Below are 18,153 nucleotides of genomic sequence, written 5' to 3'. Positions count from 1 at the left end.
TAGCTGTAGGCCTGAGAGTGTGTGTAATTGTTTAGAGAGAAAGGAATTTATTTAGACTTTAGAATTTATTTATTTATTTAGAATTTAATTTAGACAGGAAGCTACAGTTGGGGGGTTGCTGATGCTTGTACCTTTAATAAAAACTCATAATTGCCATAACTTGGAAGTAGGTTTGCAGGAGACTCTCCACCTTATCTGTAAATGTAAAACAAACAAGATGTAATATGTTAACTCTGTTTCTACGTTGTGTAGAAGAATTTGGGGTGCTTGGGTGAGGAGATTACTTTTATGACCCCCAGGAAGTCACAGACACACACACACACACACACACACACACACACACACACACACACACAGTGCTTTAACTGTTACGCACCCACACCTACATGCACACTCACTCACGTGCACACACATACACACAGGTACGCACACACACAGGCACTCATGTGCTTGTGCATACACACAAACACAGAGTTTGCAGCACACCATGAGGGTTTTATGATGGGGTTGCTTCTACAAAACTGCATTTCACAGTCAAAGGAGTGAAGATTTTGCAGAGGGACACCGGCCTGGCACGTCTTCCCTTTTAGAAGATGCATGCTTAAATAAAGATGAATAAAGGTTTTGTGAAATAACTACTGAGTTCCGGTGCCGTCTCTGGATGCCCGAGGAATAAAAAGAACCGGGGTAAAACTGATTTCATAATAATGGTCAACAGTATCGAACGCTGCACTAAGGTCTAGCAGGACAAGCACAGAGATGAGTCCACTGTCAGAGGCCATAAGAAGATCATTTGTAACTTTCACTGAAGTTATTTCTGTACAGCGATGAGCTCTGAAACCTGACTGAAACTCCTCCAATAAACCATTCTAGTACAGTTACTGTATTTTATTTATTTTGGCACTGTCGGGTCATCTAACTAGTCAAACATATCAGTTCCTGCTATATGATAAAACCAGTGTAAGCATTACTGAAAATACATCCAAGAACATTTCTATTTTAAAGGAATTACAGCATTTACATTCAAGTTAGCGGTCTTTTAAGTTTGCTTCAATCGCTATTTTTATTCTTTTTTTCACTTGCAGCTCAGTTACATTTAGGAACCAAAACTACAAGCAGATAATGGCAAAACCTCTGCAACTATCTGAACAACTCAGTACAAACCAACTATGCTGAACAGGTTCTGCTTACATGACAGTGAAAGGTGTGAAGACAGTTTCCTTTGTTTGTTTGTTTTTAAAGTATTTATTCATAAAAATATAAAAGTAGCACTGCAGCAGATAAATACTCAACTACAATTCATCAATAGTTTCCTAAAAGAAAAGCAACATGTGAATTTCCCTGCTCTGTATAGATAAAGCAGAGGTAACACCAAACAGCTGGGAAGGTTTAGTCCCTCTACACTTATTAGCACCAAACACTTGACAGTGTTGCTTATTACAGGGATATTGCTCACTGGAACAGAGGCAAGCAGCCCAATGCACCACAACCAGAGCACGGATGATATAACTGTGATGGTGTAGAAGGCTCTTTGCTTTGATTGGTCAGCCCTTTTCTTTCCTCCACCTACTTCCCCTGGCCCTGGACGAATCAGAACACAGAGAACAGCGAGGCTGCAGAAAGATATGATTGTTATGGATAAAATCAAAACACATAACAATTGTATGGAGCGTTCATTATGCATAACTAGAGCTCCACAGCTCAGTCCAAAACATAGCAGCCAAGCACAGCCAATGCTGATATTTCTGATCTTGACCCCACGGGCGTTTCTTAGACTCATGTAGGTGATGGGGTGAACAACAGCCAGGTAACGTTCTACACAGGTCAGGATGTGGAAAATGATCCTCCCATAGAAAGTCATATAATAAGCATTTAATCCAAGGTTTGTCAGTGCTGAGTTCTGAGTGTAAATGCTACCAAGAATGAAGAAGCCCCCAACGATCCAGATCAGCTCAATGGCAGCCATGTGGTAGGTGAAGAGGTCAGAGTGACTTGCTGTTTTAAAGGAGCGCTGCTGCCGCCATTGTCTATGACCCAGGTAGAGGACGATAGTGGAGAGAGGGAGGAGGAGGATGATTCTCAAGGTATTGATGGTAATGTTTATGTATATATAATCGTTGTAGTTGTTGCAATCCAGAACACTGGAGGTGGATGAAGAGTTAAATGACATATTTGCCATATCTCCTGTATATTGTAGTTGTGCTGAGAAAAAAGAATTAGAGAGAAAAGAGAGACAAAAAAGGAGGCAGAAGGTATAGAGTAGAAAAAGGAAAAAATAAGATTAACATATAGTTAAGTCGCATTTAATTTTGGTAGGGTATTGTGATATAATCTCATGTTTTCTTAGTAGTTACATTAGCGTTAACATATGCTGTCATAAGAAAATATTTGTTGACAAATATTTGTTAATAACAGTATGGTAATAATTTTAAAAAACAAGAAAATTACATAATACTGACAACATTCATTTTATACTTTTGTGACTGAACGCATTTTATTCTTGTTATGTGAATACATTTATCTTTATGCTTGAAGCTAATACTGAAGCTCTGCTGGTGCAAAATACTTTTTTATGTTGAACAGCTACCAGGATTTATTGGAGGCACAGTTGTAAATTTTGTAATTGAATGCAGGAAATTCTGTGGCTGGTCTCACTGCATAGTGTATAGGAATTTCTTTTATTAATGTATTAATCACATTATTTTATTGTATGATGCCTTGGTGCCACTGGATTTTAGCATGTCTCACACTCATGCAGTTAGACAGATGGTGGGAAGGGGGAGGAAGTTGGGGGGAAGCAGACAACTCCACAGGAAGAATCTTTTGTCTCTTTTGACTCTGGGAGGTAGCAAGGGAGTGTGAACCTTAAGGTGTGAAACAGCTGTGAACTGCCTTTTTTTCCTGGGGAAGGTATAGGGCTTTGGAGTTGACGTCACTGGAGGTGGGCCACGCCCCCTTTCCGCCATGACAGTAGGCTAGACACAGGATACAGCTTCAGCTATGGTTTGTACGTGTTGTGTTATCAGTTGCAACGTTAGATTACACGATCGTGAAGGCAAGAAGCTGGATAATGGGCTCTCTTTTCATCGTTTTTCAACCTGGAGGCAATGTGAGGGATCCCATGTATCCGATATTACTAAACAAAGACGTCAGGCTTGCATTGCAGCGGTGAGACGAGTGGATCGAGTTCTGTGCAATCCCAGCTTTTTGTTGGTTTGGTCTCCGCATCTTCTTTCCGGTGAGTTCTAAATTAATTCATATCACTCTTAAAAGGCTTTTAGTGTTATTTTCAATGTGCTGAGGTCATAGATAATGAGATAAAACATGCTAATGTGTGATGCTGCAGAACCACGTCATGTCATCATGTCGACTGAGTAGCTTATGATTTAGCATTATTGCAGGCAAACCAGCATATGAAATGGATGTAACAAATCCAGACTGGGCACCAACACTGCTCATGGGCCTCTAAAAACATACTAAATTGCTCTCATTGTACACTAATCCGCACATAACTTCCAGATGAATCACACACCTGTCATGTGCACTAATTTTATCTTACAGGCTTTTATGCAGCTGCAGAGTCTGAAGGTGTGCCCCGTGCAGAAGTAATCGATGAAGATCTGACAGAAGACCAACAACAAAATCACCATGTCATGGAGGCAGTGGACAGCAGTTGTGTTGGACAAGTGGAGGTTGAGGTACCAGCTGTAAATGTGGACAGTGGTGATCGGACAGACAGCATCACAGAAGCTAAAGGGCAGACGAAGCATTGTGTGTGCAATGAACAGGGCAGAGCAGAAATAAACACAACACTGCTTGATAAGATTGTTAAGGTTTGCTGTGTTTTGGTGAATATGTGCCCCCAGTGTGGTTGAAACCAGCGCCAAATGAAACTTGCTCTTGTTGAGTATTCATAAAGCTGTTGTGTTGCATGTGTAGTTCATTGTAAATAATTGTACTTTGTGTGAAGTAATTTCAATAAAACAGAAAAGAATAGTATCTTTGTTTGTTTTTTATTCTTGATCTTATCACATGTACTTAGCAAGTACATAGAAATGAAATGCAAACTATTTACATGGCAACACACAGCTGGCATCAATCTTGAACCACAAAATGAAACATTACAGGCTATTTAGAGCAGCATGTTGTTGAAGTATTTCCCAAGAAGTTCAGGAAGACACACTTTAAGAAAGAAGTCTTGTGCTTGCTTTAAACGTGGTTCCCAGAAATCCACATCAGGGAAGATGCGTATGACAGAAGGTCTCTCTGTGTCCACACAACGAGGTCACAGTGCAGTTTCATTCAGTCGTTGTGAGTGCAGTACCTGAAACACACAAAAACCACTTTTAATAAAAGGTCTGTAATGAACCAAAGCTAATATAGATGGTTTGGCTGTACGTGCAAATCAAAAACTGTAACAAGGAAGTTGTTTAGAAAGTTATCATGTTCAAACCGACTTACCTATGTCCTAACGACAACGTACTCGCAGCGTGGAGGCATAAAGATGGACAAATCTTGCACCCAGCCGTTCGTGAATTGGATGTGGGCCTCCAGGGATTTATAATTCTTAAACTGGTTTGCTGTGTATGCGCTGACTCCACAGACAAGGTATGCAAAGATCGGGATAGGACAACGGCGGTAAGATAAAATTAGTGCACATGACAGGTGTGTGATTCATCTGGAAGTTATGTGCGGATTAGTGTACAATGAGAGCAATTTAGTATGTTTTTAGAGGCCCATGAGCAGTGTTGGTGCCCAGTCTGGATTTGTTACATCCATTTCATATGCTGGTTTGCCTGCAATAATGCTAAATCATAAGCTACTCAGTCGACATGATGACATGACGTGGTTCTGCAGCATCACACATTAGCATGTTTTATCTCATTATCTATGACCTCAGCACATTGAAAATAACACTAAAAGCCTTTTAAGAGTGATATGAATTAATTTAGAACTCACCGGAAAGAAGATGCGGAGACCAAACCAACAAAAAGCTGGGGATTGCACAGAACTCGATCCGCTCGTCTCACCGCTGCAATGCAAGCCTGACGTCTTTGTTTAGTAATATCGGATACATGGGATCCCTCACATTGCCTCCAGGCTGAAAAACGATGAAAAGAGAGCCCATTATCCAGGTTCTTGCCTTCACGATCGTGTGATCAAATGTTGCAACTGATAACACAACACGTACGAACCATAGCTGAAGCTGTATCCTGTGTCTAGCCTACTGTCATGGCGGAAAGGGGCGTGGCCCACCTCCAGTGACATCACGCTCCAAAGCCCTATTTAACTGAGAGCCATGTTAGGCTCAGTGAGACTCTGCTGACCGTCTGCCCCGCGATCATGCAGGCTCTCCACCAAGCTTAGTTTTTCTGTTCTTTGTTTGTGATTAAAAAATGTTAGCTATCGCTCACCATGTGTCTGCAGGCTTTATTTAATGGAAAACTTCCATAACAATAGGTATTTATCATTTTCCAGAGCATGAAGTTTTGGGGGGAGAATATTTAAGTCATAAGTCATTACTGAGGTTTCTGACATACAATTTAATGCAAACTGTTCAATTCATTCTCATATTAAAACATCAATATTTTAGTTATTTGAGGTACATTTATTGTTTATGATTAATGGGAACACAGTGGAAAGTAACTATGTTATTAGAATTTTTTAAATGATTGGTAGGAACTATTTTTTCTTCTGCCTGTCACAGTGAAATGCGAAATATGACTGTATAAATTAGAGATGGACCGATCCATCGGTATCGGTCCGATACTGACGTAAATTACTGGATCGGATATCGGAGAGAAATAAAAAATGTAATCCGATCCATTAAATATCAAAAAAGCACCTCACAAAACTGGCAACACGGCGTAACTCGGCTCATAACCGTAGCACGTCGGAGCAGTATGCGTCACGTGATAGAGCGGCTGTGTGTATTTGTAGCCTCGCTACCAAACCAGCATTTCATCTCCGAGGAAGTTATCCCAGAGAGAAGTAAAGCAAGTGTGTAAGTTCATCTCTGAATGTTTGTAAAGCATTCCCATGTTAAGCTTAACCACCGATATATGGAGCGTCTGCCTCTCTCTCCCTCTGTCTCCTGCCGCTACTTCATGAAACTCCTTAATGATCAGCTGATCGGCTTTTCTGTCCCGAGTCCGTCTCTCTTCTTTGTTTTTGGCCCACTTTGCACCAGAAAGAGCAAACCAGCGGCGGAACAACAGCAGCACGTTTAAGCTTGATAAGCTGTTGTTAGAATTTATTTAATATTACTTTCTACACCAGGATCCTTTTCTACGTAGCTGACGGCTGGTAACTGTGCAGGGGTGGATCTAGCAAAGTTTAGCCGGGGGGCCGATAGGGCATGAACAGGGAAAAGGGGGGCACAAAGACATACTTTTCTTTCTTATTCTCATTTAAAATGTCTAGCTTTTAATAAATAATTTTCTGAATCTTACACCCAAAATTTTAATCTTATTTAAATTATATAGAAGTCCATTACTGTAAATAGTAACTGTTAAGTCTAATATACCCTAGTAAGCTATAGTACTTTTTCCTTTGGGAAGGTACCATCTGTGAATTCTGCAATTCTGTTGAAGAAAGATGTTGAATCTATTTAATTATTCTTGAAAAATAATTTATTTCTGTGCATTTTTTTTTCACCCTGCATCAAATTAAAGTTGATTAGTTGATTAAACATCATGAGGTGGAGGGTGGGTGTGGTTCCCTATTTTTTTTTTTTGCTGGCAGTTTGCAACCCTATTAGTTAGGTTGCTTAATATTTCTGCTAAGTACTCTTTAAAATACCAGAATAGAAAGGATGAAGTAGGTTTAAGTTTAATAGATTGATCAGTGTTGCTGAACTATGAAATATTTTGGGTGCAGTGTATTTTTTACATACAGGTATAACAGAATAGCTTTAGTGTTGTTGTTTATTTAAACTTGAGTATGAACTTATACAAAATGCAGCAAGATATTAAAAAAAAAACAGTTTTATTGATTAAAAAACACACTATATCGGATTCATATCGGTATCGGCAGATATCAAAATTTAAGATATCGGTATCGGTATCTTTGCTTGGTGTGGTAATGTCTTCATGTACAGCACAGATACAGGCAATATAGAAACAAGCAACATGTCACTCTGCGACCAACATGAAAACACACATAGCATACCTGGGCCTCCCATATTGACAGGAGCACAGGCAAGTTTTTCTTCACTTGCACCTAATTTTTGTGTCACACAGTCAAATTTAAGTCCCAGGGGCCAGATTAAGGGCCAAGACTCCACTGTGGACTGCTGGATGGCTTTGGAAAATATAAAGGAGAGCTTACTTTTAACTGTGTGGGATTTTTTTTTTTATTATAACTTTACAGCTTTTCCTCCTGATAAAGACCTCCCCACAGCTATTTACTTATTTTTTTTAATTCAAGTAATACATTAAAAAGTAACAGAAAGATCCTGTTTTTCACTGTTTATTATAGAAACTTCAGCTAAAAATAAAAACAAATAATTCAGCAATTAACAAAAACCTTGTGTTGTATAAATGCGGGACAGTCTATATTAAGACATCAAAAAAAGAAAAAGAAACATAACAAAGTAAGCTGCATGAGGCCCTCAATGTAAAATGTGATTATATCAATTGTGATTTCTTTTAAGTTTTCATTTATTCAGCACAAGAGCAATCACTTGGTTTACCTAAAGTTTAAAAAAAGCTACCAGTCAAATTAAAATATTTCACTCAAATTATTAAATTAGAAACATACTACATTAACTAAAGGTTTATAATAACCCATAGTAAACCCAAGAGTAAATGTAATGTATTAATGAAAGAAATGAATTATTATAATAACACAATAATTAATGTTTCAGCGGTCCTACACTCAGAAAAATAAAGGTGCCAACTGGAACTAAAAGTGGTTGTTTAGACTGATGCCATAGAAGAACCTTTTTTGGTGCCACAAAGAACCTTTCAAACAATGGTTCTTTGAAGAACCATTTCTTTCAGTGGTTCATTGAAGAACCTTTTTTAAAATGGTTCTTTGAAGAACTATTTTTAAAAAGGTCTTTCAAATGGTTCTTTAAAGACCCATCTTAAAGAACCCTTTTCTGAGTGGTTCTTTAAAGAACCATTTTAAATCTTTCAAAATAAAATGCATCTTAAATTGAATTAGATAGAGTAGGGTAAAATAAATACAAGCACATAGACATATATTAATGGTTTATTGGCACTTTGTATTACAGAAAAAGACAAAAAGGCATTTTAACGCTAAGCACAACACCACTAATAATAGCATATAAGTCATTTAAACAGTAATAATTAAATATCTTTACTGTACTATAAATAAATACATATAAATATTATACTATAGATAAAACAATTATTACATTAGAAATAGCAATACTTTCATAACAGACAATTAAACAACACATTTTCATCAGCATGTTTGCATTTTCAGTAAAACTATTTCAAGAACAATCTTTTTATTTAAATTATCAATGAACTGCAGCCTTAAGTTATGTAAGTTAAGTTTAATGTGATGACTCATGGTCCTTTGTTAGTCCACATTGGGACAATTTCAGTCTCTCACCTGCACTATGCTGGCAATCTAGGAGATATTTAATGCATTTGCCACTCTTTGCACAGCTACTGGTACAGGTGTAGTCAGAGTTCCCAAGTTGAGAACAAATGCCTCCAAAAAGCAAAATGTCTTTTTTAGTTCACTTGGATAGGCAACATTGTAGACATGGTACAGGGAGAAGACAATACCCATCGCCAATGAAATGTCCATTTCCCCACTGTCCAGAATAATTTTTTGTCCATCCATCTGGACATTGACCTCAGTTGAATCACTCAAGGGCTTGCCGTCACTGCTGCTGAGTACGATTGTAGGTATTGGGCTGTGTGGATCCTGAAACAGAAATTAAATTCTTGAAATGAGGAGTATAGTTTAAATAAGTATAAACAACAGGTGTCCCAATGAAAGTATAAAACTCCTGTAAAATACTGGATTAGTTCAAGACTCTCTCCCCCCAATACCAAAAAAAAAAAATCTAAATTTACCTTATTTATGACGAAGAGATGAGAGGCATTTTCTTTGAAAATAGATGGCAGGAGAAGAACAGCTGTGTTTACTATCTGACCTGGAAAATAAAGAGAAATATGTAAATATTTTCTGGCCAATTTTGTTAATACAAAGCAGTAAAGGCCATATGAGTGCCTTCATCAGGAGTTGAATGTCTTGCCAGAACATAAGCATTAGTGCAGTAAATGTATACCTAATTAACTTTTCAGTGTAATTCAGTGTAAATGTTAAGCATTTATACAAAACCCCCAAAATGTTGTTCAGTTCTGTAAGTTGCTAGCTTTAAATGATGTGAGTCCTAAAGAACTTGCAGAGCAAGTCTAGCTGCCTCTGAACATTTTTTGGGATAAACATTGTGTGAATGACTGAAAATCTTCATAGAGATATATATAGCATCGAGGGTATATCAGTTAAATCTTCAAGTACATCAGTGCAGAGACGAGAAAGGAGAAATGTCAGTCTGTGGATATTGTAAGGGACACTGTGTTTACTAATGTGCTGTATGTGAAACCTTAAAAAGTGGTATCTGAGATAGGAGTTGAAAATGTTTTTGCTCATTATTGCCAAGTGCCCTCACCTTTTCTTTCAGTGTCTGTCTGGCTCTCATCAACAGATTTTAAGCAGAGGCTTTTAAGGTTGCTGTTTGGGGCTATTGACACAAGCTTTGCTGCCAACTTACTGAATCCTCGGATTACTTTTTTGTCCACATCATTTTTAAGTAACATGGAAGCCTCTTCAAGAAGCTAAAATAAAGGATAAACATATACATATTAGCTTTGTACCATAATATATACCATTATATAGCAAACCAAAACAATCATTATTTCACACATCAACTATCATTAGAGAACAAATTATAATTTTGCATTTGTTTACTTTAATTCTCAAGTACATATTGTTGTGCAAAAGGGATGTTTAGACTATTCTTCCCAAAAAACTATCATTGGCATCAGATTGGTCCAAAATTATCCTGTAGCATGAAAATAAAACCAAAGAGAAAGACATAGTCAATGTGGCAATTTCTGTTAGTGTTCTGTTAGTGTACTTTTATTACTCATGAAATAAATCTGCTGATTCAGTCACTTTTCCTGTCCTGTAGGTACGTGATTATTAGAAGTCTGTATAAATGTGCAGCACATCAGTACATATTCGTGTTTTTGCCGTGCACTATTGTTATTGTTGTTTTTTGCTGCAGTTTTTGATAAAACACTCACCACAACAGGGATAGTGAGACATGGGAATTCTCATAGAACCTCTTCAGTAGTATGCTGAAGAATGTAGTGTGTTCTGTACTTCTGTATTTTCCTGAGGTGCGTTCGAATGACATCCACATTTGGCCTAGTTTTTTGGCACTCTTGCTTAATCACTGATACATGTTGGTCGGTGCTCCTTTCATCCGCCCCATCGTCAAAAGGATTGATATCCTGGTTATTAAAAAGTTTAGCAAATATTGAGAGAAAAAACAAAACAATACTTTTAATTTTTTATGTACAATTTAAAATGGCAAACAAACATTGAGCATATTTAACTTGCCTTGGTTTTTTTCAAAAGGATACAGGGCTGGACATCTGATGATCTTTTTCTTCCTGAATTTGGAACTGAGTATTTCTGTCTCATTTTTTCAATTTCCTCTATGTCTACTAGTGGTCTTCTTTCCTTTTTAAACTTGTTCCTGAGAGACTCATGCAGAGCATCCTACAAACGATAAAAATGTAACTAATTATTCATAAATAGGTGCAACTAGGTCCTCCCTTTATACAAGACATTTGCCAGAAAACTTTGAGTGACATAAAGCTGGTAGGTTTGCTGTAATCATGTCATAACCTAATTAGTTCCTATTTACAGATCTCTTCTTTAACTCTTAGGAGTTGATCGAACACATGATATAAAGGTTTGGAGCACTTTAGATTGGCTAAATACACTATAAAAGGTAGATAAAGATTAGATAAAGTATTAATGGCATTATGTCCTACAAGCATACTCATCATGATCTTTTAGTCTATACGTTAATACCTCTACCTTTTAATAATAAAAATAATAATGTATACTTTATTGATCCCCACAGGGAAATTTCTCTCTTTGCATTTAACCCATTCACTCAGTGAAGCAGTGGGCAGCCACTAATCAGGCGCCCGGGGAGCAGTGTGTAGAGACAGTACCTTGCTCAAGGGTACCTCAGGATAGCCGTTCAGTTGATTCAAACCCCCGACCTTCCGATCATGGGGCAACCACACTACCTACTGAGCTATCCCTGCCCTATTTTCAAATTTAATTTTTTAAATACAAAAACTACACTATCCTGATACAAAGGCAAACAGAGCTAATATATTTCATAAGAAATGAAACATTAATTAATTTAAAAGAGCAACTGATATTTTATTTATTGTTTGACCATACTGCACAAGATCTGCCTCAAAAATCACAATACTAATACTTGTATTGTAGTGGCCACAAGGGAACAGATAACCTCTGAATATGTAACAATGAAAATGTTAGCATGTTACACTCGTTAGCCAATAATAAGGCAATTCAAAGACAATTTGTTGGATAATTTTATCAATGTTTGCTTTTTAGGAATACTTACATATCCAGAGCCATAACTCTCCTTCAAAAAAGGAAAACTCAGAAGGACAGTCCTCAGAAGCTCTACATACTGCACATGAGAGGGATACCTGCAAATTTTGAATGATGAACTTAAATTCTGATGTACATACTGTATTTTAAATGAATCAAATCTTAATTATATATAGACTTACATTGTCTCATTACTCAAGTGGTCAAACAGTGCTTGAATAAGCATGTTTTTGAGTCTGTTCTTGGTGGGTGACTTTAGTGCTGCATCTTTATTGGTCAACGCAGTGAGCACAGCTGGAGGAAACTGCACTTTGCAGTTAAACATAGGTTGGAGTGCTGGCACAGTATGCTTTTCTTTGTGTTGCCTTCCACTGCAAGAAGAAGTAAGAAGTATGTTTAGAGTTTGTTACAAGACATGAATATGCGTGTCCTTGTGTCCTGCATCAGGAATATCTGCATATTTAAAACGCACAATAACAGCTGCTGAACTACAGAAACATCATAACAGAGAGTAAGAGTGGCTGTGACATTTCAATTTTGAAAGTAAATGGGTGTGTGATGCACATCAATGCTGGAGAAACAGAACAGGGCTTGCGTCAACCCCTTGACCCCACCCTCCAACACCGTAAACCTAGGGGAGGGGAAACACTGAATTGTATGAATGTACAATTCAGTGAATCATGTCCAGTCAACTTAAGACTCACTCTTTCAGCTTCTCTACAGCAGACAAGAATTTCACTTGGTCTTTCACTTTTGGAAAAAGACGCTCACTCATTCTTTCAGTCATCTGCAGGAGTGTCAATCCATCGATTTCATTGTCTGTGGCCAGTGTTGGGGAGTAACGGAATACATGTATCGCCGTTACGTATTCAGAATACAAAATATGAGTAACTGTATTCCGTTACAGTTACCGTTTAAAAAGGTGGTATTCAGAATACAGTTACTTTGGTGAAATAAATGGATTACACGGCGGTACTTTCCTGTTTCATATTGTCGCGGGTCAGGATTATTTGGGTTTGTTTGACAGCTACGTTCTGTTGTTCCAGGCGGCAGCGTTACGGTTGCCATGGTTACAGGGTGACGCTCTCTCTCTGCGTGTTTCCTGGGTGAGAGAGTGCTTTTTTGTTGTTGTTGTTGTGCTAAGCTAAAAGGCAGAATGCTACAGGCATGGCCCTAAAGCATGTAGCCTGATGGGCAGTGTAGTCCGTGCTGCAGGGAGAATGGACTGCCATACCCGTTATGTGTCTGTGAGCGAGGGAGGGAGAGAAAGGAAAAGTCCGAGCTGTCACGGAGCAAAAACGGGAGCTGGAAGCATGTAAATATAATAATAATCACTGCAGCCAAGAAGAGTGCCTGACCAGCCCATTTGTAAGTAAGCTATTAAGACTCAACTGTACACTGTGTTCGTGTTTTCCTCCGGAAAAAATAAGTTCCGTTGGAGCAGCCTTTCAACGCCTCTCTCTGTCTCTGGCAAGCAAAGTTGACCCAGACAACAAAGTAAAGCTAGTTTTCGGCTACCAGCCCGACACAGAACCCACCGTATTAGCCAGAGGTCCCTTTACTACGGTTCGGAGCCGCGGACCTTCAGTAACAGTAATAAATCACAGCAATAGTACATTCACGTAGTTGTAAACAGCATAATAATATATTAAGTAATCCAAAGTATTCAGAATACGTTACTCTCATTGAGTAACGTAACGGAATACGTTACAGAATACATTTTGGGGCATGTATTCTGTAATCTGTAATGGAATACATTTTAAAAGTAACCTTCCCAACACTGTCTGTGGCACAGAAAAACAATAAGACAGGATCAAAACAGAAATGAGCATGTCGAAGATAAAGAATAAAAATATCATAAAACATTACTAAAAAGACAGCTATGAGTTCATTAGTGACTGTAGATGATGACAGACATGTGGAATAGCCAAAAAGTGGTTAAAATCATTTTAACAGTGGTTGACAACTCCTAACTAAAAAGTCATGGTTTAGGATGTATCTTACCTAACTTTGGTATGGACTGCCTTAAAAGGTCGGTGGATCAGTGTAATGAAGTCTTGACCATCACATCTGTATGCGTCCAAAGCATGAAAGTCTACCTCATCCCCAGGCTTGAATATCAACAGATCATCAGTCTCTCTGATGTGGTATGATTGAAGGTGTCTTATAAACTCCAGTGTTGTGAAAAGTCTTCCAACAAGAAACCAGTTTGCCCTGATATACACAATCAGGTCTATTTTCACAAACAGTGGAATTTGCTCTGCATGCACAAGTTCCAAAATGAAGAAATCTCCAACTGCATATTTTACAGAGTTTAAAATGATGCATTTACTCGTCCAGAGTTTCTCATCCACAGTAACGGCTGTCTCCAAGTTCTGCAAACAAATCTGCAAGTTCACTGGAAGTTCTTGAAGTGATAAGTTATTAACTGCTGCTTGTGTATGATCACTCCTGATGATCCGTTCAGGCTGCCACTCCCAGCATTGCTGATTCCTCTTTGCCAAAGTCTGACAAATATTAATATAGTTATTGGTGATTCTTGCTACTGTCTTGAAATATTGATGTCTGGCTTCAAACCTCATGCACCAATGAGAGCGGAGTGACCCATAATCAAGGATGAGCCGAGGATAATGCATCAGAAAATGCAGCTTGGGTGTAAACACACCAGGAAACAGATTGTTGAAATCTGTCAAAAAGTAAGCGATCAGTTCATGTAGATTACTAATCCAGTCAGTGCTGATGGTTGGAGCAAGAATAATCTCTCCTATTTCTCAAACCAAAAGATAAAGCTGCCAAAACTTGTTACCCTTTTCAATCCTGGAGCCTATGAGGAAAGGCAGAGTCCTAAATAATGTCCATTTCTCAACAGCAGTTCCAGAGATATTTCCATCCAGTGCTACCTTCTCAGGTATTAGAGCAGGTTTGGAGGTGCAGTCATTCTGTCCAAAACTAAAATTCCTTATGCTGTCATTCACCTCTTGGATAGTAACGGTTTTGTCCTTGTGCAAGGCTTTTAAAACAGACTTCAAAACAAGAGGAATGACCCCCTCAAGAAAATCATGCATTACATCAGGTGGGAATGCATTTGTGTTATCAAAATATGACAACTTGTTGAAGGCACATGGGCCAGTTACACCATACACAGACCTACAGTTGGGGTCATCCTCAACACATTGCAGATGCATGAACAGTCTTTGTCCTAAGAACACAATCTCCCTCACTAATGATCTTAGACAGGTCCTCGTAATGACACATACAAAACCTGCATATTCTACCATTACTGAATGAGCAGCTAAAACCTGCAAGTGTGTGAGAGGTTAGGTTGTCTGCAGATATTGTGGCCAGACCACCTTTGATGCAGTACTGTCTGTCTTCAAATTTTAATCGTAATCCACGTTCTTGCAAAACCTGTAGGTCACAAATTAATGGTTCTAATATTTTCTCAAATCCATATGTTTTCACCAATCTATGTTTGACAAGTATCAACAGATGAATATGTCTTAAAACAGATCTGTCTTTTGGTGGAATATTTCCCAAAGTAAAATAAAATGCAGACACTTTATGTAGAAGTTTCTTTGATCCTAATGGATTAGCAGCTTCAAATTCATCACTGTACAACTGAATTCTCAAATGTGGGTTGTCTCTGTTAAAAAAATCACTTTCTTTGTAAATTTTCCCATCACTAAAATCTGTTAAGGTTTCAGGAGCACGGGGATCTGGCCTAAAAAATTGTCCTAAAATGTTACGATCATTACATATTAATTCTAAGACTTTTAGAAGTGGAATATACTGAAAAGTGTCCTGTTTCCCAGTAAAAGGATCTATCCCCAGGATACATTCAACAGGTTCAATCAGGTTTAATTTCTCAACACAGTATCTGTCTAGCTGATATGTGTTGCTGACTGCACTGAAGCAATGTTCTACCAAACTACTGTCATCAATATAATGAAAACTTGATATATCAAAATTAAGAGTCTGCAAACATTTAGTAAATATCTCCCTATAGTTTTTAATAAAATACTTGAAAAGTGACTCTACTTCACTAAGAACAAATGTTTGAACTTTTCTATTTACAATACTTTTCTCTTGAAGATTCAAGGAAAACAATGCCAGTTGTTTTCTCACAGTCTCTGTAAAGTTCTCTATAAGTTCACTCAGAGCTCGTTCAGATGATTGGGGAAATTCAACAGTTTCCTGGATGACAGGGTCACAGTCTGGGGCAGACTCTAATCCTTGTTTCTGATATTTATGTTTCTTCCTCATGTGATTTTTCAAAGATTTCACAGACAAAAACTTTCTGGGACAGTCTTCTAGTCCGCAGACAATGAAGAATCCACATTCACTTTCATGGTATATCTGTTGATGTTTCAGCAGTTTTTCATATGTTGGTTTTCTTGTGGAGCACTGTGGACACTGATATGGCACATCCATAGAAATGCTCACCTACAAAGACCTGTTGATAATCTCCCAATTCATTTTCCCCAAGCCAAAGAGATACTTCTCCAACAGTCCACTGCTGAGCCATGATCTGTTAAAACAAAAGAAAATGCCATTACATTGTTTTATTCTGTGACATCAAAAACTTATTTATTTATTTTTTGTTCATTCATTTTCCAAGCCGCTTTATCGTCATAAGGATCGGAGGGGTGCTGGAGCCTATCCCACCTGTTTTTTTAGGCGGGGTAGACCCTGGACAGGTTGCCAGTCCATGGCAGGGTCATCATTCAGATATGTATGTCTTTGGATTGTGGGTGGAAACCCACACAGAAACAGGGAGAATATGCAAACTCCCCACAAAAAGGCACCCGGTTGACCCCGGGAATTGAACAGTCTTTCCAGCTGTGAGGCAACAGCACTAACCACTATACCACCGTTTATTCTAACTTTTAAGCCTTCTTCAGATAAAAATTGATTATTTTATGCTTTGGATTATATGGTCTTGTTAGTATGATGACCTCTTTTTTGCCTAATGTATGATGTTGGATAAATGAAATGTACATAAAAAATTTAACTATATTAAAAAAGGACATTATCTTGGTAACATCAAATGACCGGAGCATAATTTGTCAACTACTCTGAAAATAAGTTATACAGTAACAGTCAAAGACACAACTTCTCATGTGTCACATTTCTATTTATTCAAAACACTTATGCATTGCTGTATTTTATATAGCTACTCCACAATTCAAAGTACAGGCTACTGAATTTCTGAGTTTTGTAGACCAGACACAGAGCTCACACAACAGGCTTCAGGCGCCATTTTGGTGACTTTAACAATATTATTCATTTTAATATCTGTCTAGCTGACATTAGTTTATGTACGCAGCACGCAATAGAGCCACATATTTTAGAGGCCAAATTAATTGGGAGCACCTTCACTTAATTGTAACAGTGGTTTTGTTAGGAAAACAGTTCTATATACCAGATACTAAACTGCGTTAACGTCAAAGGCTAACGTATCTAACATAGCTAACCATTACTGTTAGCACAACATTAACAGCAAGCTACAATGACGAGTAACAAAAACAAAACAATAAAAAGGTTTTATGAAAATGATTCACCTTTTCCAACAGTCCAGAAATCCAGAATCCTTTAAAGACCAGCAGGTACTGAAGACTGTTATCCACTGGCACCGTCGGCGAGAAAGTTTTTTTTTCCCTTAGAAAGTTCAAGGCTCGCGCGATCTGTGTGCGCATGCGCATCCCTACAGTTGCCCCCCTTTGGTTGTACGATGTGTTCTAACGTCTCTCTCACTCTCCATCTCTCTCTCTCTCTCCCTGTCATTTATTTGGCTCGACACAAATAATAATAAATTGTGCAGTGATAAACAAGTACTCAGATCACATGTGCAATTGTTATTTACTTATATTATTTTATAATTTGACTTTACATACTGCTGGGTGGTTTGTAAAGTTCACAGTAACTAGTATTATCATTATGCTATGTTTTCTAATATGTATATATATATATATATGTATATATATACATATATATATATATGTATATACATACATATATATATATATGTATATATATATATATACATATACATATATATATATATATATATATAGAGAGAGAGAGAGAGAGAGAGAGAGAGAGAGAGATCTGATATAGATCAGTATCTGAATCTGTCTAATATCCCCCGAATGGATTGTTAATTTATAAATTCACCATATTCATAAACGTCTTAATAATAAATTCTATATTCTGTTACCACATTATTTGTGATCAGTGGGTTTGCAGGGTGGGTGCTGGGGTCTTTAGGCTTTGGCCCCCAGCACCCACCCTGCATATTTTTAAGCAAGTGTTTCTAACTTTAATTTGAATATTCAGTATCCCACCATCTGCCCCCCCCGCACACGCACACAAACAAAACACACAGTATAATTCACACCCTCATTAAAGTGAATGAATATTTATGCCATTTTACACCGACAAACTCAGATAGCTAAGGATGAAGAACCTTTTGTTCTTTAAAGAACCATTTGTAATACC

The 18,153-nt window shown here is 37.8% G+C and overlaps 2 protein-coding genes across 2 annotated transcripts; both read right to left on the bottom strand.

Moving 5' to 3' along the window:
- Positions 1-10,325: 10,325 nt before the first annotated feature.
- On the bottom strand, positions 10,326-14,237 carry LOC120433942. Its single transcript, XM_039601095.1, has 5 exons — positions 13,660-14,237; positions 11,838-12,026; positions 11,666-11,753; positions 10,615-10,776; positions 10,326-10,505 (listed from the first exon to the last, which is right to left on the bottom strand). Exons 1-5 carry the CDS (start codon positions 14,235-14,237, stop codon positions 10,326-10,328), a joined length of 1,197 nt encoding a protein of 398 aa, XP_039457029.1.
- Positions 14,199-17,354, bottom strand: LOC120439266. Its single transcript, XM_039610068.1, has 2 exons — positions 17,217-17,354; positions 14,199-16,183 (listed from the first exon to the last, which is right to left on the bottom strand). The coding sequence occupies exon 2, from the start codon at positions 16,084-16,086 to the stop codon at positions 14,821-14,823; it is 1,266 nt and encodes a 421-aa protein (XP_039466002.1). The 5' UTR covers positions 16,087-16,183; positions 17,217-17,354; the 3' UTR covers positions 14,199-14,820.
- Between the last annotated feature and the right edge of the window lie 799 nt (positions 17,355-18,153).

This window comes from Oreochromis aureus, linkage group 3, assembly GCF_013358895.1.
Source record: "Oreochromis aureus strain Israel breed Guangdong linkage group 3, ZZ_aureus, whole genome shotgun sequence".
Taxonomy (NCBI): Eukaryota; Metazoa; Chordata; class Actinopteri; order Cichliformes; family Cichlidae; genus Oreochromis; species Oreochromis aureus.
The sequence above is the reverse complement of the archived record's forward strand: the minus strand, read 5'-3'. Positions and strand labels throughout refer to the sequence as shown.

Bases quoted from the DNA above. Each gene is read 5' to 3' on its own strand.
- LOC120433942 (XM_039601095.1), bottom strand. From the start codon at position 14,237: ATGAGGTTTGAAGCCAGACATCAATATTTCAAGACAGTAGCAAGAATC. The intron at 12,027-13,659 runs GTAAGATACATC...TTCTTCTTGCAG, and splicing joins GCAGTCCATACCAAAGTTAG to TGGAAGGCAACACAAAGAAA. The intron at 10,777-11,665 runs GTAAGTATTCCT...TATCGTTTGTAG, and splicing joins AGAGTTATGGCTCTGGATAT to GATGCTCTGCATGAGTCTCT.
- LOC120439266 (XM_039610068.1), bottom strand. From the start codon at position 16,086: ATGGATGTGCCATATCAGTGTCCACAGTGCTCCACAAGAAAACCAACA.